Source organism: Macrosteles quadrilineatus, unplaced genomic scaffold (genome assembly GCF_028750875.1).
Source record: "Macrosteles quadrilineatus isolate MER2022 unplaced genomic scaffold, UCM_ALF_1.0 Scaffold_3__2_contigs__length_128488019, whole genome shotgun sequence".
NCBI classification, from domain to species: domain Eukaryota; kingdom Metazoa; phylum Arthropoda; class Insecta; order Hemiptera; family Cicadellidae; genus Macrosteles; species Macrosteles quadrilineatus.
Window position 1 is genome coordinate 97,850,710 of NW_026542596.1, and position 22,755 is coordinate 97,873,464.

At 36.3% G+C, this 22,755-nt stretch overlaps 2 protein-coding genes across 4 annotated transcripts in view; one reads left to right on the plus strand and one right to left on the minus strand.

Moving 5' to 3' along the window:
- LOC128988555 (uncharacterized) overlaps positions 1–22,411 on the plus strand; it is a 103,483-nt gene extending 81,072 nt beyond the window's left edge. For 2 of the 3 annotated variants that reach the window (XM_054409944.1, XM_054409945.1), the window contains exons 14-17: positions 199–515; positions 1,925–2,123; positions 20,627–21,006; positions 22,273–22,411. In XM_054409944.1, the coding sequence (XP_054265919.1) occupies positions 199–515; positions 1,925–2,123; positions 20,627–21,006; positions 22,273–22,306 (930 nt within the window). In that variant the 3' untranslated portion in view covers positions 22,307–22,411. Of the gene's footprint in view, positions 1–198; positions 516–1,924; positions 2,124–20,626; positions 21,035–22,272 lie in introns of all 3 variants that reach the window. The other variant, XM_054409946.1, reaches the window with a different exon arrangement.
- LOC128988556 (arylsulfatase B-like) lies at positions 2,483–18,581 on the minus strand. Its single transcript, XM_054409948.1, has 8 exons — positions 18,474–18,581; positions 13,204–13,363; positions 11,451–11,674; positions 10,480–10,741; positions 9,671–9,828; positions 7,301–7,436; positions 3,620–3,772; positions 2,483–3,070 (listed from the first exon to the last, which is right to left on the minus strand). The coding sequence occupies exons 1-8, from the start codon at positions 18,570–18,572 to the stop codon at positions 2,649–2,651; spliced, it is 1,614 nt and encodes a 537-aa protein (XP_054265923.1). The 5' UTR covers positions 18,573–18,581; the 3' UTR covers positions 2,483–2,648.
- Positions 22,412–22,755: the final 344 nt, after the last annotated feature.

Sequence of the window (22,755 nt, forward strand, 5' to 3'; positions counted from 1 at the left end):
GGCTAGCGTAAGAATGAGTGATTTAATCAAAGCACAAATACTTTGGAAATAAAAAGAGAAAAAGTGGATCAGTAAAGCTATTAATACTTCTTCATATTAGTACAAACAAATTGCAATCTACATCTAAGAGATTATTTTGTAGTGAATTTTGTATGGGAATGCTTCTTTAGGTGATTTAATTGTAATTTTCCATTACAGATGCCCTCAGACGATCTAGACTCAAAACCCACCAACGGCTTTGTACCTTTAGAAGCTACTCTGCCACCCTTTCCTCCAGATACACCGACCCCTGACTACGACCAAACCAGTCTGGCGTCCGAGGCGAGTTCCACCATCAGAAAGCCAAAGACAGTGGCACACAAAGCTGTGAACGGCAGCAAGAACGGCAACGCAGACTTTGTGGAAATGCAGTCTTTAGAGTCTTTCAAACTGACAAACCCAGAAGTCAGTAAACCCAAGCCTCCACCAATATACTTCCCTCCAAACGCTCACAACACCGTGTCGTCTACTTCAAGGTAGAGTCTAAAATTACACAGTAAACTTTAAACTACTAGGTATCTCACTATCGCGTGTGCGTGAATGATCAAAGTAGACATCTGAAATCTTAGTCTTCTGGAGACTGACTGATTCTTGAAACAGCTCAAATACTAGCCAATGATATAACTTAGCCAATGTTTCTTTTTCGGATGCATGGCAGCAAAATACAGGTACATCTCTAGGACAATCTTGAATTCAAAAACTGTCTTCATAGGATGACATATGGGTACTCCCGATATAGACAGTACAGTAGACTCCCCTCTTATCTGGACTCCTTTTAACCGGACATCTATTTAACCGGACAATTTTTATCAGGGCATTGGTTTAACCGGACTAGATCGGCAGGAAGTGGGCAGTACTGAAACAACTGTTCTTGTGGGAAAGATTTGAGACCAATGATCACGTGTCTAAATACAATGCTCTCCTAAATTTAAGTCAAATATCACAAAATATCTGGTTTTATCAGTTCCAAAAGTAACTTCCGTCAACGTGTGTTACATGTTTCGGCGAGCTGCCATTGTCAAACACTTCAATACAGGAAGATGTAGATCCGCTTGAATAGCTTCGTTACAACACATCACACGACATACAACATTTTTACACGACACGTAAAAACCAGATATTTTATATATTACAGTTCCGGGGCTACAACAATGAATTCAAATATCACAGTTAACAGTCCATTTTAACGAGTTTTTGGGGACGTCGGTTTAACCGGAAACCCAGTTATACGGACTAGCCTTGGTCCCGAGGAGTCCGGATAAGACGGAGTCTACTGTAATTGGATTCCAAATTGTCTTTGTAATTAGTAGTAACGATGTTTTCCAATGAAAATATTGTCTTGTCAGGTATTTTTGCTGTTCAACAATGCAGTCATCTTCCTGAGACCAAAAATGCACAATATAAACTTTTATTTATTCTATGTCAAGATTTGTTATGAAACATAAGCAGAACATATACACTTTTAATAAATGGTGGTTATTTTATTCTCATAGACTGAATTATAACAATCTGATTTAGCCACTTAAATATTTGAGAAATTTGGTACCAATTCAATGCTATTTTTGGATTTTAATACTGTTTTGATATACAATTTTGTTATCTTTCTAGAATGAGATTTACTCTCAAGATATCTTAATAGATATAAATCCAGAAAACAGAAGCTTATAGTAGCCTACGATTGAAAATTGCTATGGATATTCTTATTGGCCAAACAAAAAGAGGCTATATAAACAGAGAAATATTATAGAAAAGTATGAAGTCGTCTCTCAGGTTATAGAAAACCTTCTAGCTTTTTATCCTTTTCCCATTGGATATGATTATTAGATTATTTTATTAAATATATTTATAATGGTTTCTAAAACACAGCCGTTTTTACATCTAACAGCAAATCGTCAGAGGTGAAGCCCACAATAACTATCCGAGAGTATCCAAAGAGCAACGAGAGGAAGAATCCAGAGAGGTTCCAGTTCTTGGGTCACAATGGGACCAGCCTGGGCAGTGATGAGCCAATCACAGCTCGGCTACAAGACGAACTCACGCAGACTCTCTCCAAAGCCAACCTCAAGTGTGATACTTCACCTACTGTGAGTACAATTCTCAGTTTTAAATGTCAATAGCCTTTATCAACTAGAAAGGCTACTTAATTGGATGCAAGCGTAACATAACCTATCTTCTACTCACAAATATCCATCCGAAGGCAACATAGCAAACGCAACTGAAAGCTGAACTAGACATAAGCTGGAACCTGAAAGTCAAGTTTTGAACTAGTGCTCTTTTAATGGACATTGATGTTACAAAACCATTTATTCTAAACATTGGTAGAGAAGTCTGACGTTGCCTCCCTGGCAAAAATTTGCGAGACAAATCGAGGCATGTGAAGTGGGATAAAAGAAAAAAAAGTTACTCCACAAACAAATAAAATTTGTAGGTAATCAAATGAATTCATGTATTATACTGATTTACTTCACTTACTACTTTTTACACATCACAGAACTATCATTTAAACTTTTTTTCACTTTTTTCATTGAAATGGGGTGCTCGCTACTAGTTTATGAAAAAAGATGTTTTGATCGGAAAACAATATTCATTTAATGTCACTAAAACTGGTTTCATTCCACCCAAATACTCCAATCCCCATCAAAGTTCTCAGGATTAGACTCTGGGTCCTCTATTAGTGGAATCACAACAGCTCCTTTCCTGAAGGGGTCGATAACTTGTCGTTCTATGTGTTGTGTTGCCACCGGTAGCTCTTCAGCAATGTTGTATTGCTCGCAAGGGTCCTCAAGGATGTCGAACAAGCAAGGTTGATCTACACATTCCATCGCTTGGTCAAAGTCATGATAACAAGTGATAGTTGCTTGGTGTCTTAGTTGGTAGATACCATCGATTGGGATCAGAGTTTTCATATGTTTCTGGACAGCTTGCCATGTCGGTGATTGAATCACAGTCCTCAGGTTGTACTTGGGTTGCCTGGGAGAGAATATTGTGTTTGTGTTCAAAAACATGTCTTCAGGGCCTCCTCTTGATGGTCCTAGAAATAAATACATTCTTTTAATCCTTCAGAATAGAGGATAATAAATGGATTGAATTATTTAACGGACAGCACTCCTATTATTGTAGTGAGAAGTGCACAATACTGTATTTTGAACAGAATATGGGTGAAGGATGAGTGTAGGATGATGGTAGAATGGAGTGAAATGTGTGATATAGCTTTGTTACTGACGTTAGCCACCTTTGTCATTAGCGAAGACCAATTGCTAAAAGCCCACTGATAAATGATCAGTTGGGCCCAGTTACAAACCATCAAAACATTATTTTAAGAAGATTTTATCTTTGACTGACATTATTATATACAAATATTTTGAAGGTATTCCAATTAATTTCAACAGCTGGTTAGAAAACCCTCACTAATCCTGTATCTAGTTTAAGCCTCAATTCAGGAGCAAAAATATTTAGAAGAACTCATTCATACCATTACTTCAAACGATTTTCATATTATTTCAGTCAAAAATATATTGACTTTGAATAATGTTACTGTTCGATTCTCAAGGTCTGAACCTGTATTCTCAAGTTATGTTACCTTTAACGTATTTAAAAGTTTTGTAAATTGCAGCAACCATCTTCTTTTTGTCATCAACATCGATGATAACTTCTTCCCTCGGCCCTGGGTAGCCTCTAGATAAAGCTCTCCACTGGTCAATCCCATCTATGTCTGAAATCTTGCCTTTGTAGCCTGAAAATAAAATTAATTCAAATGTTTAGAATCTTTACAAAGTATTTGACCTACAAAACAACATAAGGTTGAAATTGAAATATGTGCGTAACTGTGTATGCTGATTTAGAGGCCTTAGTAAATAGAAAGTAGAAACAGGGTTTATTATCACAGGAGTTTCTCCCAGTTATCATCAGACCTGAAGACAACTCAAACCTTCCTCGATTTTACATTTTGAAAATTTGTAATGAACGGACAACGGAGTAGTGCGGGACTCACACCCACTGCTACACGGAACGTGGAGATCCTGGCTGGAATTCTCATAGGATTACCTCATATCTGGATCATGTACTGCATTCTATCAGACCATCAGTAAGGCTGTGGTTTCCTAGACGTGTAATAGATGCGCTGCGTGTGCGCATCTAAGACGCAGCACACTCGTCTTATGGAGTTTCGTTTAAGCGGTTTCCTAGGCTGCGTATCTAATGCGCGCGCATCTAATACGCGCACACCAATAGCTGCGTATTTGACCGACTGCTTTCGGAGCAGTCGAATCTGAGTTACGCTGCGTTTTAGACATGTCTTGTGCAATGGATTCGGAAGTAAATGTTGTACAGAAGGCAAAATTCTCCAACAACGACGAAAAATTGATTGAATTTGTCTCTTCTAATGACATGTTATGGAAATACTTTGTTCATACAATTAAAATTTTATAGTATCTATATATTAATTTGAAACCGTTTTTCTTTGTCATAGCTATTTTGAGAGAACGGCTGGGTGTAGAAACTCGGTAGAGGTGTCTAAAGAAAGGTCTTGGTCTGTAGATGAGCCATCAAAAGAGAAACATGGTGAATTCCCTTGGGGCTCTGCCCCAGTGGCCTTTAAATTCCTATCCCATGTTATTCTTATGGAGGAAAATGGGGTTTTTGTCATAGCTAATTTGAGAGAACGGCTGAGCGTAGAAACTTGGTAGAGGTCTCTAAAGAAAGGTCTTGGTCTGTAGATGAGCCATCAAAAGAGGAACGAGGTAAATTCCCTTGGTGCTCTGCCCCAGAAGCCTTTAAAGTTGCCTCTTCAGATTTGTTTACATTATGACCATATGCATAATTCTACACTACTTTTTAATGAAACAGCTGTTAATATTTAAATTGTGATTTATTGAATTTGTCAAAATGAAGTACAGTATTTGCAATGGGGTTTTCTGATTTTAAAATCAATTTTCTTCTGAATCGTGTCATGTTTTGCAATATAATGTTCTATTACCAAATCAGTGGAAAATTCTAATATCACAGTAACACTTAAAATTATTTCTTTTGGAGTTAACTTATATCTATTGTATGGGTTGGTTTCTGCCTTTTTTACCACTTCTTGGAGATTGTACGTAGGTGATATTTGTTGACATATTGCATCTGTAGACGAAACTTGGGTTGGTGTAATTATTACAATGGAAAAGAGCGAAAAATCCTGGACAATTAGATATAGGCTAAAAATAAAACTGAATTAACACTGTTCTACATTTCTTGAGCAATCATTGAAATAATCGATTTGCAAACAATGGAAACATAGAAAAAGTCATAGAACACAACCAAGTAGAAGAAATAGAAATAATGTTTTTTTCATTTATAATCGTTGTCATAGACAACCTAATGCGGCTATGAGAGGGAAAAATTTGTAGAAAACACTAAAAAAACAAGATAAGCTTTTTGAAAAAAGATAAGATATTTACAAAAGATTTTGATTATATCTAAGTTGTGTAGATCGTGAGTATTTCCATAATCTTTGAGTCGCCTGTAATGCTTCGCAATTGCTCGAATTCGAGCAACAGGTTATATTTAACACTAGTTATATTTAATATCATTTGTTATGTAGTGTTAATTTGCCCTTAATGTGTGATTTTAATATTTAATACCCTTGTTACATGTTCCCTACAATTAATTTGTCCTCACATATTTTCATATTGTTGTTACTGTATTAATAATAATAAATAAACCTAGTACTGTCAAATATTCTTTTTAAGTCAGCACAACCAACTCCCAAATATAAGTGCCCCCATAATTATTTTAAGAACTCCTGAACATCTTAGTAATAACTCCATAATAATTAATAGCATAGTACCCAAACTTCTTACGGGGTTGGCGTATAAGTGTAAAAGATATTTTCATCGATTCGGTAAATCCCGAATAGGTAAATATAATAACAGTAAAAGCAAAGTTTGACAGGCTAAATTAAGATTTATTGTTTTCATTTTAAATGTACATGTTTGCTTTAACACTACAGTTAAAAGATACGTTCCTAACCTGTACTTTTCACTGCTTACGCTTCTTTAAAGCTTTTAATGCCAAAATATCCATTTCATTATCTAAATCAACGTATTACACCATAGTAGCCACTAGTAATCTCTCCCGTGAACTTAAGTTACGCACCAACCATGTGTATTGTACGCAGGTTTTGGGACCTGGATAAGAGACGCTGCGCATCTAAACCACTGCGCATCTATTACGCGTCTAGGAAACCACAGCCAGGCCCGTTTTTGACCCTGTCAGCGCCCTAGGCATAGGCCTTAACTATATAGTAGCGCCCCTTTGCTATATATATATATATACAGGGTGTCCACCGACCAGGAAAACTGGGAATCTGTGAATTATGCTTGAGTTTTTTTGAACCAGGAAATATGCGTGAATTTTGTATATGCACCTGGAATTTTCAATTTACCGCCATTGCGAATGACAATAGTTACGTTTCCGTGACCGCGTGAGACGACAATATGTCTACACACGGCAACGAGGGATTATCAGAATTTTCCGCGATCGAAGAAGACGATGGTGATTGAATTGATTTGAATTGAATATCTACAGAGCCACGAGGGATGATCAGAATATTGTCGCGATAACGGAAGGCGATGATGATGTCCACACGAACGCAGGAAACAGCAAAAATTTTGCCGCGATCGCAGAAGACGATGATGATTGCCACAAGATGGCAGGAAATGATTACCATTTTGCCTCAATCGCGGGAGGCAATTGCTATAAACAAACGACCGCAGGGTACAATTAATGATGTCTTCACGGCTGCGTAGGGTAATCAGAATTTTGCCTCATTCGCGGTACACGATAATTGTCTCCTCACGACCGCGGGAAATGTTCATATATTGCCGCGATCATGGAAGGCAATAATTATGTATACACGACCGTGAAAAATAGTCAGAATGTTGCCTCAATTGCGGGAGTCGGTTACGATTTCTATACGGCAGGGAGGGATTTTTGGAAGTTTACTGCGATCATGCAAATACAACTACCAATTTTTTTTATTTCCCAATTTTTTGGCGCCCCCCAAAAAAGCCAATTGCCTCGCGCCCTAGGCACGTGCCCACCGTGCCTATTTGGTAAATCGGCCCTGACCACAGCCTAACCTATCAGTAACATCAGGTTGAAATTGACTGTGAAATATTTCAATTATTGAATACATTACCTAAATATGAAATATGCCCCATTTTGTGAGGCCTGCTATTCCAATAATACCCCTAATACAACTAAATAATGATTTCTTTACCTGCTGCACTCAACAGTGTTGGTAGCCAATCTGAAATATGCATCAGATCATTGTAGATCCTGGAAGGTTTGCCAATCAGCGGACTCCAGATGAGAGAAGGAGTTCTAACTGCAGCCTCCCACAGTGTAGCTTTTTGCTGTCAAAACATTAGTTTGGTTAAGTTAAATAAGTACTCCTTTAATGGATAACTCTACTAACTAGCTTAATTGCAAACCTAAAAAGCCCAAGTGTAGTAGTTTCAAACTTGTCTGCCAGTTTGCAGCAGATGTCAGGCATTTATCTGTTTTTTTTTTTTTTTTTAGTCGTATTCGTATCTAGATAGGTAGTTGTAAGTGGACACGGTGCTTATGTTACTCTTGTGTTCAATTAATTGAACCATACAACTCAAGGGCTTAATTAAGTCATAAAACAAATATGACACATTATGTTCATGAGCAAACAAGAAAGGGTTGGACCCCCAGTTACATTACTGGTATTTATTCCTCTCCAAGGGTAGTTGAACCGCCAGTTAAGTTACCAGTACTTCCTCTTCTCTAAGGGTAGTTAGATTTCCAGTTACTTCTTTACTGTTAATACTGTTCGATGAAATGGCTACCATACATAGTAGGTATTTTAAGCCAAGTATGAATGGAGATGAGTGTAGGATGAGTGGCTCGATCTTGTAGCCTTGTTAGTGACTAAGGCCGACATTCCTTAGACACAGCTGTTAATTAATAGCCCATACAGCTAATGGCAACTAAGGGACCTACAGTTTATAGGGGAATCCGAACCAAATTTTTTCCTTGGTATATACGAATTGGTCTAATTATCAGGATAGTACTGTGGATAGTCGTAGTACTCACTCGTGCGGACGTTAGTCCACACCAGGGAGTATCACATCCACAGTGCATGCCTATAAATATCCACAATTCGTGACCTCCTAGTAGCTGGATTACAGGACGACGCCACCCGTCCCAGTCCAAGTATCCTTTGGTACTTACTCCTCTCCAAGGGTAGTTGGACCCCCAGTTAAGTTACCAGTACTTACTCTTCCCCAAGGGTAGTTAGATCTCCAGTTACTTCTTTGGTACTTACTCCTCTCCAAGGGTAGTTGGACCCCCAGTTAAGTTACCAGTACTTACTCTTCTCCAAGGGCAGTTAGATCTCCAGTTACTTTATTGGTACTTACTCCTCTCCAAGGGTAGTTGGTCCCCCAGTTAAGCTATCAGTACTTACTCTTCCCCAAGGGTAGTTAGATCTCCAGTTACTTTACTGGTACTTACTCCTCTCCAAGGATAGTTGAACCCCCAGTACTTACCAGTCCTTACTCTTCTCCAAGGGTAGTTAGATCTCCAGTTACTTTACTAGTACTTACTCCTCTCCAAGGATAGTTGAACCCCCAGTACTTACCAGTCCTTACTCTTCTCCAAGGGTAGTTAGATATCCAGTTACTTTACTGGTACTTACTCCTCTCCAAGGGTAGTTGAACCCCCAGTACTTACCAGTCCTTACTCTTCTCCAAGGGTAGTTAGATCTCCAGTTACTTTACTAGTACTTACTCCTCTCCAAGGATAGTTGAACCCCCAGTACTTACCAGTCCTTACTCTTCTCCAAGGGTAGTTAGATATCCAGTTACTTTACTAGTACTTACTCCTCTCCAAGGATAGTTGAACCCCCAGTACTTACCAGTCCTTACTCTTCTCCAAGGGTAGTTAGATCTCCAGTTACTTTACTAGTACTTACTCCTCTCCGAGGATAGTTGAACCCCCAGTTAAGTTACCAGTACTTACTCTTCTCCAAGGGTAGTTAGATCTCCAGTTACTTTACTAGTACTTACTCCTCTCCAAGGGTAGTTGGACCCCCAGTACTTACCAGACCTTACTCTTCTCCAAGGGTAGTTAGATCTCCAGTTACTTTACTAGTACTTACTCCTCTCCAAGGGTAGTTGAACCCCCAGTACTTACCAGTCCTTACTCTTCTCCAAGGGTAGTTAGATCTCCAGTTACTTTACTAGTACTTACTCCACTCCAAGGATAGTTGAACCCCCAGTACTTACCAGTCCTTACTCTTCTCCAAGGGTAGTTAGATCTCCAGTTACTTTACTAGTACTTACTCCTCTCCAAGGATAGTTGAACTCCCAGTTAAGTTACCAGTACTTACTCTTCTCCAAGGGTAGTTAGATCTCCAGTTACTTTACTAGTACTTACTCCTCTCCAAGGGTAGTTGGACCCCCAGTACTTACCAGTCCTTACTCTTCTCCAAGGGTAGTTAGATCTCCAGTTACTTTACTAGTACTTACTCCTCTCCAAGGATAGTTGAACCCCCAGTACTTACCAGTCCTTACTCTTCTCCAAGGGTAGTTAGATTTCCAGTTACTTTACTAGTACTTACTCCTCTCCAAGGGTAGTTGGACCCCCAGTTCTGGTAAACTCCAATGTTTGGAGCTCCATTGTCTGAGAGGAAAACTATAATGGAGTTCTTCAACATTCCTTTCCTCTCCAAGGCAGTGATCACACTTCCAACAGACTGATCAAGTTTGGAGACCATAGCTGAAAATTATTTTGTCAAAACAATGAAAAAATCTCAATATTATTAGGCCTATATTTTATTGCATATAAATCTTGATAAATATCTTTTGAAAAAAGTTTAATTTCTTAGTTTGAATGCATTTAAATTAATTCTGCTGTCTATAAACTATAAAAAGATTCACCCACTCAAAGTACAATATTTGAGGCTAAAAGATTAATTAACATAGAGGTATGTTTGGTCTATTGATTTTCGTATATGGATACTGATTCCCCCATTATCGAATTGTTTTTAGACCCGAATTTTGATGCATTTTTGATCCATCGCACCAGGATTGCACACCCCTACTATTGAAGCAATTCATCTCTCAATTTAACGACCACTAATGACTTTAAGCAAAACTTCATGTGATCTTGAGGCTAGAAGCCCATCTCGAGTAGTTTTATCAATAAGGATATATTATGTAAGTTTTTTGTTTGGATTTCGTTATTGGTGATGTTTAGTATTATGTCATTGAAGGAGTTATTGTGGACCATCAAGAATCAATGAAATTTTTGTTTTGGCTAGTGAAAACCCTGATCCTAACACTGGAAAGTTGTTGATCGAAGCATACAAATTCAATATTTTATTTTTGAAAAAAAAAATAGGACTTATACACTTTTACCTTTATTCACCTGCGTAAGTTCTCCTGTTGGGATCGCTGATGTAGGAGAACTTGTTGATCTCGTCCTGAGGAGCCTCTAGCCACTTGCCCTGGTTGCCAGCGTGAGAGGCCAAGTGAGCCATGAACATGAACATCGGCCTGTCTGGCTCATGGCTCTCTATCACACGGACAGCTTCTCTGGTGAACAGATCTGTAGCGTACTGACCTACCATGTCACACGCCGAGGAGTAGCCTCTCCTCATGTCGTGGCCGCTGTAGTTGAGCGTCGGAATCTGTAATGTGGAGGAGGATCGTTGAAATTTTTGTGCTGATTGATGAATAGAGACCTGCTGGTGTGGATTACTGTATTATAAATCAAGATTTGAACATTCCATGCACAAACTAATGGATCACTTCTTAAAAATTGAAGGTGGATGAGTTGTTCTCGTTGAATCCCATTCAGGAGATGATCTGAACATTAAGATACAAATTCTATGAGGATGCCAGTTCAATATGGTTGGTGCCTGCATGTCAAACCACTGTGTAATGTAATCCAACATTAGAAATTACATGAGGAAACTCATTAGCACAAAATACTCAGTTTTTCAGTTTTTTATTCTAAAATGACTCCAAAACTACCCAGTCTTGCCAATGCCACGAAGACGAAACCATTGTAATAGTTCTTCTTTCAAGTGAAATAATAAAAAATAAAAACAAAAAAAAAACTAGATATACTGTCAAGATAGTGTCAATGTCTTAGAATAAAAGGCTTTTCTGCCACCTGATATACAGCCACTGTCTTGGCTCTTCGCATTAATCACATCTGAACTTCAAAAGTGTTCCATCACTGACATTTTACTCCTACAGCTTTAATACGAGTAAATTAGTGGCGTAGCGACCAGTCAGAAACCAGACTTGGAGTAAATATAAGTTTGTGACGATAGTACGTTGTGCATCTGTAAAAAGTATAACATTTTCCGGACTGGGGTGAAAGAAGCTTACCGGGTTTTCATCGATGTGGTCGTAGTAACTGATTGCTCCAGACCAGTAGCCGAAGTGAGAGTCAAACCCTCTCTGTAAAGGTGTAAACTCCTTTTTGTAGAACCCGAGATGCCATTTGCCCACCAGATGTGTGGAATATCCAAGCTCCTTCAGATACTGAGGAAGAATCTTCTCTGTCAGTGGAAGACCTGCCTTGTGAGTTGGTAGTAAAGCATCATGTAAACCTGAACGGGTATATCATCAATAGTGATATCTTGTAAATAAATAATTAAACTTTACTTTAGGGTTACCTAGTACACAAATATTATTTTTTTTCAGACCCCTTTTATGCTATTCCCTTAAAATACCAAAAGTGGATGGATTTTTTTTCCAAACCTGCTTTCCATCAAAGACCTAATAGCCGTGCAATGATCGAAGCACAGTAACATGTATTTCACACTGGATATTCACTGTCCAGTGGTGATAGGACTAATTGTATTGCATTGGCCATTATCATCATCATCATGACTTGATAGATAGCAACTACATCACCTAGGTGTGTAGAATTGAACAGAGGTGGTGTGAAGTCAACTAATTGTCACACCGATCCGGAACAACAACAAACAACATAAAATAAAGTGGTGTGTGCTTTATGACTGACTAAGATCAATGAATACAAACCCTTTAAGAAGCGCAATGCCTTTGTAAAAAATCAGTCTGGAAATTTTGAATTTTCAATAATTTCCACGTGAGCCGCTAGGCAAACCATTGCAAGCGTGCAGCCAAGTCAGGTGACTGAGTGAGAGAGAGTGAGACAAAGAATTGGCTTAGAGAGAGAGAGAGGTAGAGCGCGGCAGCCGTGCGAGCGATCGTAGTTGCGGCCTGGCGAAGCTCATTTCGCCGGCAAAATTCCAGTCTGACTATTCTACACAAGCATTTTGCTTCTTAAAGGGTTTGTATTGATTGCTAAGATCAGCTATTTCTATAGCCAGGACCATTCATTAAAAACCTAATGATGAAATTTTGATCATTTCTGAACCATTAAACCATTGGCTTGATCAAGTTTCGAACCATTAAATAATATCTACTAACCTTTCTCAGGTTTGAACTGGCAACTTTAATAGGCAAGCAGCGCAACCGCAACCACTGAAATAACGAGCCATTTCCCAATGAGTAAACTCTGGCTTATCAACTTAATGTTAACACGCTAACATTGAGCTACCGTGTCCGCTAGAATTGGACTGAACGAATCATATAACTTATGGGAGTAACTGAGTAAAGAGAAGCCCCCCACCTGGCTTAGTGAGAAGCTTTATAGAAAAACTCAACAAAACAACTTGATAGTAGCATGTACTACGTACCCGTGTGTACAGCGTATTTGCCAGTCATGAGGGAGGCCCGGGAAGGAGTACACAGAGGCTGAGTGTAGTGTCTGTTGAGAATCACCCCATTGTATGCCAGAGAGTCAATGTTGGGGGTGGGATCAGGTCAGACTTACCTGTGTGCACAGCGTATTTGCCAGTCATGAGGGAGGCCCGGGAAGGAGTACACAGAGGCTGAGTGTAGTGTCTGTTGAGAATCACCCCATTGTAGGCCAGAGAGTCAATGTTGGGGGTGGGGATCTGGTCAGACTTACCTGTGTGCACAGCGTATTTGCCAGTCATGAGGGAGGCCCGGGAAGGAGTACACAGAGGCTGAGTGTAGTGTCTGTTAAGAATCACCCCATTGTAGGCCAGAGAGTCAATGTTGGGGGTGGGGATCTGGTCAGACTTACCTGTGTGCACAGCGTATTTGCCAGTCATGAGGGAGGCCCGGGAAGGAGTACACAGAGGCTGAGTGTAGTGTCTGTTGAGAATCACCCCATTGTAGGCCAGAGAGTCAATGTTGGGGGTGGGGATCTGGTCAGACCCGTGGAAACTGACGTCGTTCCATCCCTGCAAATGGAAAACTAAAATACAACTGTAAAATGTGGAACTATAACAACAACTGTTACAAACTGTAAAATTAAGTAAAAACGTTAAAAAAGCGTCGATTAGACCCGGAGCATTGAAAATTAAAATGAAGATACATTTTCTAACTACATGCAGCATTCCGAAGTTAGTCCTGTCCCTGTAAATGTAATAATATCGAACAAACAATTGTGATATGAAACTGGCATATTTCAACCATTGTTCTGTAACAACCACGCATGGGAAGGGCAGAAACTCCATGATCAAATGCTTAGTAGAGAATTTAACACTTGGTTTATTACTTCAAAAGAACAAAGTTACTTAATATGAGTTGCTATCAGTTGCTACTGTACATAAAAACCAAATTTTAACGGAGACATGTCTACCGCGATGGATATGCTGGAGAGGGATGGATAGTACGCGTCTTCTCGACTCTTCCAACCTGACTAACTAACCGTCCCCCAGGTTCGGCAGTCCTACACACGGAATGATGACACCTCCTTGTCAGCAGAACAATTAGGCCACACATTCCATGCCAGGATAAAAACAATCGAACGTGATGTAGCAATCGATGTACCCAATACTTTGTGACACTCAACAAAACCCAATTAAACTGCAAGATTATGCTGGTAGCGGAGTTGCGACACGCTTCTACTGACCTATTACCAATACTACTGGCAATAACCAATAACTGAGTTTTGGGCTGGTATCCATGAAATTAAAAAAAAATATGGTTAATGACTGCCTGGCCATCACAGTTCCACCTAAAAAATAGATTGTTTTAAATAAACTGAAATTGTGTTATCAAAGAAAAACCAAAAAGTTTGCAACAATAAACCAATGATCTACATGGTTTTTCTTGTGGAAAGGTTTTGTGATGGAAACTAACATTCTGTTAGTTAAATCATTGACTACTGGTATTGGATACTACTGAAAATGACAGGTAGTTCAATAACTGACAATCAAATTACTTTTTGTGGCTCCACTTATGACATAACTTTTAGAAAGAAAATTTTAGGTGGAACTGGCACAGTTCTGTTCCATAAAGTGGAACATTCTCTTGGTTACTGAATGGATTTGGAATTGTAAAATAAATATGAAACATTGTATGAAAAAAAATACATCTTGTATGATTAGTCTAGTTACATAAAACAAATGATAATTGAGACCTATATGTGTTGTTTTACAGGACTATTAAACAATAGTCCTCATAGTAAACATTATTGGTACACAGTTATGTAATACAACTAGTCCCATAAAAGGAATAAACACTGACTCAGTGGATTTAATGAATTCCTCATTAAATCCACCTGTTCTTTGTTTGTGTTTGTCTTGTGGGTATAATTTAGTTTTTACTACTGGGTTATTTCTTATAACTGGTTTTCCTTGAAGTCATTATTTAAACATTCATCGAATATTTCACGATTTTAGGACTTTAAAAGGATGCAAACGTACTACAGTGTCTTTCTCATTTACTACCTATTTAGGCTTCCAGGAACTTTCCTGTAAAATCACGTTAGAAAAGGTAAACTGAACTTGTTCAAGCACAGTAATTCAAGCGCTTATATGCTTGTATAAGAAACTTGACAAGTACAGCGATTTGTTTGCTAAACAATATAAGTAACAAGTAAGCCTATTCCTAAAAGAATGTGTTTAAACACAAACAAGTTTATAGAAATAAAACAAGATTTGTGTAACAATAGTAAAAAAAACAAACTAAAAAGTGTTCATAAAGTAGCTTTTAGTGAAAGAAATATGAGTGGACATAAGTTAAACAAGTATAGACTTCATAAAATGTAGTCCTACTATTTTCTAAAAGTTTTTGTTATTTCAGAAGTAGCCTACACTGCACTGTAAAATGACAGGACATTAAATACTCAAAAGAGTATGGATTAAAATATTAACGGCAGGTTATTGCACCTTTTGATATTTCTTGAAATTTGAACAAGTGATGTTGGAGGCAATTTGAATTGTTCTGTAAAGGATATCTCATTAAGAGGCTGTAAACAAACCTTGGCTACTTCACAAACTATATTTTATGTAGTTATAAAAACTATATATAAGTCAATGTACTATTTTACTAAGATTTTAGAAACGTTTTGGTGGTAAATGTTTAGCTAAAATACAAAATAATGCTTTCGCTGTAATAGATTTACCTTTAGTATAAGATTTGTTGGCAATGTATTTGTAACTACCATCTATCAGTTAGCCAATCATGCTGGAGCATTATGTGGAGGAGGATTGTTTGCATTTGAAGCTGCCACAATTTGAATAAGGCCTTTTAAATATTCATGCTTTGTCCTTAAATCTGTTTTTTAGTAGAGATTGGCTAAAACGCTAAAACTTAACTATTCTGTTTTATATGCCGCTGTAATATACATAGTAATCTATAATGTAACCTAGGTTCGAAACATCATCAAACCAACCCCTAGAAGTAGATGAAGAAAAGAGGAAAATTTATAGTAAATGTGAAACTTATTTAAGAAACAAATATAATCTAAATTCAATATCAGTAATTGGCATAATGATTGGTGCAAGAGGGACTATTACAAAATTTTTTGACGAATTTTTAAAAAAATATGATCTTCCATCAAAATTAAAAAATGAAATAGTCATAAAAGTGCTAAAAGAATCATGTAAAATCATTCAAAATCATTTATATGGACAACGTTATTAATCTATGTTACATGTTATTTATATCGTAAATTTAAGTTTTTTTTTACTGTGTCTAATAGGCAAAGTTTATTAATAAACTCAGTTAAAAAAAAAAAAAAAAAAAAAAAAAATAATCTTTTTCAAATCAATCTATAGGTATATAAAAACATGTTGCATGTCTGTCTCTGTGTGTGTGTGTTTGCTTAATTCAGTTCAAAATTCTTTATTCAAATATAAATGTTTTATAAATGTTGAAAAACTTACAACTATCCCTTATTTACTGAATGCTGTTTCTTAATAGGTCCCTGATGTTAATAAGTAATTGATACTGATACTTGTCTAAAAGTCAATGTTAAAAGCGTAAATAGACTTTTAAGTTGGCGTACATTTTGAAAATAAAAAATAGTTGCAGTATTTTCATAATAACATGTGGCTCAGCACAGTTTAAATTTCACACTAGGCACCTAATAATTGTTATAAATCACTTACCTAAAAAATAAAGATCAAAATAAAGATTCTTATAAAAAAAGTTATACTATTGAGTTTAATTTGTTTTGTAAAACCAATGGTAGATGTGTGACTATTTCATACAGTAAAATTAAATAAACAAATTTGGCTCTTCTGCAACCTCTCCCCATTAGGGATAAAACTAGTATAACTTCAATAAACTGTTACAATTATAGGTCAACCTGAAAGAGATATGGGACCTCTACTAGTTGTAAATAAATAAAATAAATATATAAATAAACGATAAGTAAAAGTTATATAAGCCAACAGGAAATGTTGAATTTGTTAGTCAATAGTGGGTCATCCACATTAAAACTGAGATAGGATAATGACTAAACCACGACTTGCAACCTCAACATGAAACTAGACCTCATTTCCTCATTTCTCCATTTTCCAAACGTTTGGTTGTGTCTCTACTATTTGAGTCTTGGATTGAAACATGATTATATTTGGACATTAGATTATTTATTAGAAGTTACAGTAAGTGGTGTATGGAGACATTTTACAAAAAAATATCTCTGAAAATCTTTGATTTGTTTTGTTTTTCAATGAATTATTTATATACAAAATTTGATCTGCTTGTCTGTGTTAGTTTGTTCTGGGTAAAGGGAACCCTACCCTGTCTGAGATGAAATTACACAATAAGGTACATGTTAAACCTGGGTAAATTATAGACCTATTCACATTAAAATTCCCTAGGGCTAAGACCTGTGGAGCATTAATTGTGATAGATTGTATAGTCAATATTAGAGCCAACACATGAAAGATTTTGTTTAATATACATCTGTGTCAGCCCTAAGTACACTTAAAAACTTAATTTATTTTTTAAATCACCTACAGACAGAGCTTAGAACTGACTATGGAAGATAAATTCAAGATTATACTAATCATGTTTAAATGACTAGACTTAGACTTAACATTGTCTGTAGATAAGATACTGCTACTTAATCACTTCTAATTTTACAGTATTTTTCAAGTTGATCGTTTTAATGAAAATAAAATTGAAGTAAGTAACCCTACTTGACCTTGACTTATCTATATTCTGGATGAACAACAATCATCTGTAATTTATAACAGGTAAAAAATAATCATTGTTTTTTTTCAACCTGTTTGAAATAACAGAAATTGATACTGCAATTAAAAAAAGTGTTAAATTTTTAAAGAAAAATTTAAATTAATAAAAAAAATTTTTGTCCTATGAAGCTAGGCACGAGCCTGGGATTGTTTTTCACATTATTTCAGGCTAGACCTAATGGTTACGGCATTATCACTTAGATAAATCCATTGGTGACTTGGCGGGGATCGAACCGGGACCTCAGGGACTGAAGTCCCGCGCTCTAACCACTATGTCGCCTCGCTTCCCAAAAATAAAAAAATAATCAAATGATTAGGGACTTAAAACTCAGTCAATGAAGTAACTGATAAAAAGAAAATGTGTTCATCATGGAGATATTTTCTAGGAAGCGTTTTAATTCAAAGATGAGCAAATGCTATTTTAAGTTTGTTCCAAATAATCATTAGAAACACTAAGTGCATGTAAATAACAACATTTTTTACAATATCACTTTAAGTTGAAATTTTTATCGTGCATTAAATTTGTGTAAAGTATATTTTTATAAATTTACAACCAAAATGTTTAGTTCTAAAATAAAAATATAGACTATCCATAAATACATGTTAACTACTGTAACCTGTTACGTTGGTCGAAATTATTAGAAATGATGAAAAAAACGATGATAACCACTAAATTACACTGTAACAAATTCTTTTAGAAAAAACGCAGATAAATTTAATTTAAACAGTGAATTTGATTAAAAATAAAAATAAAAAAAATCATAAAAAAACTTTTACTAATAATTTGCTAAATACATTCGATCTAGCTAATACTTTTGGAAATTAAGGAAAAACAATTAGAAATAATATATTTACATACCAAATCATCTGCAAGTATATAGACAATGTGAGGAGGTTTTGAACCATCTTCTACTTTTGAACCAGCCACAAAATATAACAGAGAGAGGAATAAAAACATCTTGCTACTGGTCAGTACTCTGACAGACACACAGACAGACAACCAAACAACCTTGAGCCCCCCCCCCCTCCTTGGTGAACCCCCTCCCACCTGTACTTAGTTACCTATAATTGCTCACTTCATAACATAAGTACAGTTTGAAAAAAATAATTGCATCCTTACATAACTTAACTAGGCACTTGAACAAACATATAAAATAACCTTAACTAAAACATGTTGTCAGCGCTTCATGTTATGGGAATACGTTTTTAAAGTAATTAAATGCTCATTTTGTTTGGTTGTTGCTTATGGTCTAATATTTTACATTCCCAGTCCATTTACTTATATTGGGAACTTGAATGAAAGTAATTCATAATACACTAAAATCACGCTTAAAAACTATTTACACACAATATTGAGTAAATAATATTTGGAATTGGAATCACTTATTTACACTCTATTCGTAACTTGAACAGTTCATTAGAGACCAAATGATGACGGAATAATGTACATCCCTGTAGATTGCTTGCTATGAATATATACCTTTGTAAAATTTACGGATCATTTGGTGTGGTGGTGTGGATCTAAAAATATAAATTACCTTTTCTAATGAACATGTTTAGATGAAATTACAATAAAGCAACTGGAAATTCCATTACTTTGCAGGTTTTGCAAAGGTGATCATCATTGAAGATGTGTTAATCATTAGGAGATGTTTTCAACTAATTAGTGTTTTGATTTCCATAATAATTGAGAGCTGAAGAATGATGTACCTTTATGCAAAGGTTAATACAGGAAAAAAATGTGTTTATTAATATAAATTTGTCAAAGTTTTGTGTGAGTCAAGAAAGCTAGCAAATAGGTAAAATATTTAAAGTTAAGTTATAGTATTATTGTTATGACTAAAAACTTAAAAACAGCCCTGCCTTAAGAAACAATTTCTAGAAGTCCGTAACCAACCTACATTACACCTCTATCCATTCCACCCCTGTCCTTTGGCCCTATCAGGTTTAAATAAACAGCATTGTGTCCTCTAAATAATAATAACAATATGATAAATGAAGAAAATATAGTTTTATGAAATAAAAAGGGTGTCCCAGTAAGAACGCCGGATTTTAGGAGCGTCTTATTCTTATCTGTATTTCAATAGGAATTTCCAAATTATTAGTGATTTAATCAGTATTAGGTCCCATTTGTAGTCATGAATCGTTACACGACGGATCAACACGTGATCATAGTTAAAGTGCACTACAAGTACGGGGAATGTTTCGTGAAACGGTGCGGAAGCTGCGCGCAATTTTCGGCCGAGACAATGCGCAAAAGTCATCTGTCCGAAGATTGATTTCTAAGTTCGAAGAATTTGGCTCAGTTTTTGAAATTAAAAGCCCAGTGCGCAGTCGGGCAGGTCGCTCCCTTGAAAATATTGATGCTGTACATGATAGTGTAGAGGACAACGCAAGAACATCAATTCGTCGGCGTAGTCAGCAGTTAGGCCTAGCTCGGAGCACAGTACAAAGAATTTTTGTATAATACATGTTCCCTTACAAAATTCAACTCACACAAGAGATCAAAGCCAAGAGATCCCATAAAACGGCTTGAATTTGTAAGATAGGTGGTTGGAAATCAAGCTGAAAATGACATGTTTTCAAAAACTTTGCTGTTCAGCAATGAAGCACACATTCATCGTGCGATTAACACCGAGTGACTAGTTTCTTTGAGGATATTTAAAGTCGCTTGTTTGCGCCAATAATCCTTAAAAAATCCAAGACATGAAGGAGGAAATTATTTGTGCCATTAATAGAATTCAACAGCAAGTTGGTGAAAAAGTTATGGAAAACGTTGTCAAACGATGTCGGGCTTGTCAGCAGGCAGCAGGTGGGCACTTAAGAGACATGATAATACATTACTAATCGGAGATACTATGCTTTAAGATTCCTGTTTCATATTGTAATTTTAGCGAGAAAATATATGGTTTATTAAAATTTTAAATCCGGCGTTCTTGTTGGGACACACTTTACTTGACAAATAAAAGTTATTGAATGCTTTAGATCTGAAAAATTCTTTTCTTGTTACAGAATGAATCTGCGCCTCAAAGGCCTTCAGGCAAAAACACAGTAACAATATCCATCAGCGCTCAACCTAACCCTCAAAAGATGGAAAACGGGACCAAGCAACCTCCGTTCTTCTTGCACAACAAGAACGACTCGACCGGGAAAGAGAATCAGCGGAGGATCAGCACAACTGTGATAAGTCCCTCGTTCACGAATGGCAAGAACGAAGAAATCATTGGCAAGAACTGTGTGAGCTTCAACATGGGTCAAGGCAGAGATGGGAAGTCAGTGACTGTAGTGCAGCCTAACGGAATATTGAAGAACGGTCTAGCGGCCAACGTCGGCCAGATACAGACGAATCCTCCAGTCAAGTCGCCATGCAAGAGCATCAAGTTTGCTGGGATGTAGGTGTCAACTGCCTTCTATTTGAACGTAAGAATATTTTTAGAAAAAGTGTTTAAATACTGCTGAGTTTATACTGTTGGATGATCCGGACTCTTTTCACATGTGATTTAGAAATGTACTTATGGGGCTGAAGTACATGTATTGTCATATATTTTCTCATGTTTTATAGTCTGTCACAAAATTTTAGCCAGTTTAAAGGCAAGGTTTCCTTGGTTATCCCACCATTTCTTAGCCTTTGATCAGCTGTTGGCTGTTGTTTCAAAGAAAGCATGAGGTGGAGGGAATGAAATTGCTTCAAACCGCCAAAATTGTTTAAACAGAGTATAGTTACTCATGTTGTAAAGAGTCATCAAAATTCTTATTCAGATTTTTTGTTGTGAAAAAATATAAGTATGATTTAGGAAAATGTAAAAAAAACTATCTACTTTTCTTTTCTGTAGACTGTATTTTAATTAAAGATGTCTCTTATTTCACAAGGCACTTGCACTAGAAGATTTACGATATATGAAATGAGTCTTGGTTGATACAAACCAAAGGTGAGTCGATGGCTCAGTTGGTAGCGTCACGGACTTCGGGCCCAAGGCAGCAATGTCGTGGGTTCAATCCTGGTCACTGCCGAAAACATTTTATCAGTACAGATCACCCTGTAAAGTTTGATTGTGTTTTGTACCGGCTCACCCCTTCTATACTAGATACTATCCACGCACGGGCAGTTAGTCTATGTGGACGGGCAAATGCAAGGTCAAAAGAGGCCGCCAACCTCTTAATAAAAAAAGAACCCTTCTTTACAAACAATAAGCAATTAAACACTTCCAGGACCATAGGCGGATATATCCGCTTAACTTTTTGGCTCCCCGGACGGAAGGGTTATATATCCGCCGATTATTATGACAGTTTATTAATATTGTTATAGTTGATTGTCTATAACATAATTAATCTTCGTAAAAATGTTCTTTTATTCAATTATATCGTTAACCGATGTACAATACTAGAAATGTTTTTCTAGAAGAATAACAATTTAATAAAAAACTATTTTTTATACAAAAAGTTTAAAAAAAATAAAAAAGAAAAAAAAATATTTGAGGCAAAAGTGCTGCATAGGTTAGTTATTTACAACATTCCACAAACTATAATTTTAAATAAAATAATTTTGCTGTATCTATACATACTGGGAAGTGTTAAAACAATAGGTTTATACATTCAAATATTTTGAGTGAATAGTGAAAATCAATGGATATTTAAGAAACTGTTCATTTTGTTTTCAGATCTACAGCAGAAGTTCAAGAACCAAAGAAGTGAATTATTGGAGGAGTTCTATTTAATAGATTACCATTGATAATCATTGTAATGTATTTGTGTATTATTATGTTTAATATTGTATAAAATAAAGTAAGCCTTTCCTTTATATATTGTGACTTTATTAAATAATAAAACCAATTTAATGCAGCTATGGGTCAAAAGAAAACACTATACAGTAGATAAAAAGCCAAAGATCTTCATACCTGTTTAATATAAGGAAACTGAATGAAATTAAAATACACTCAATCTAAAAGGTAGCGAATTTCCTTAACAAATCCATAAAACAAAAATTTGTTAACATACCAAAAACTAGAACATGTTATTTGTGATATTGTTTATCAACATATCTAATGGCTATAATTTGAAAACCAAAGAGAAAATATTTTGTTATCTTATACACTTAATCTAATAACTTTCCTTGATGATCAGAGTTCTAAACATTTCAGCCT

Bases quoted from the DNA above. Each gene is read 5' to 3' on its own strand.
- LOC128988556 (XM_054409948.1), bottom strand. From the start codon at position 18,572: ATGTTTTTATTCCTCTCTCTGTTATATTTTGTGGCTGGTTCAAAAGTA. The intron at 10,742-11,450 runs GTAAGCTTCTTT...TCCACATTACAG, and splicing joins ACCACATCGATGAAAACCCG to ATTCCGACGCTCAACTACAG. The intron at 9,829-10,479 runs GTGAATAAAGGT...AATAATTTTCAG, and splicing joins CAACAGGAGAACTTACGCAG to CTATGGTCTCCAAACTTGAT.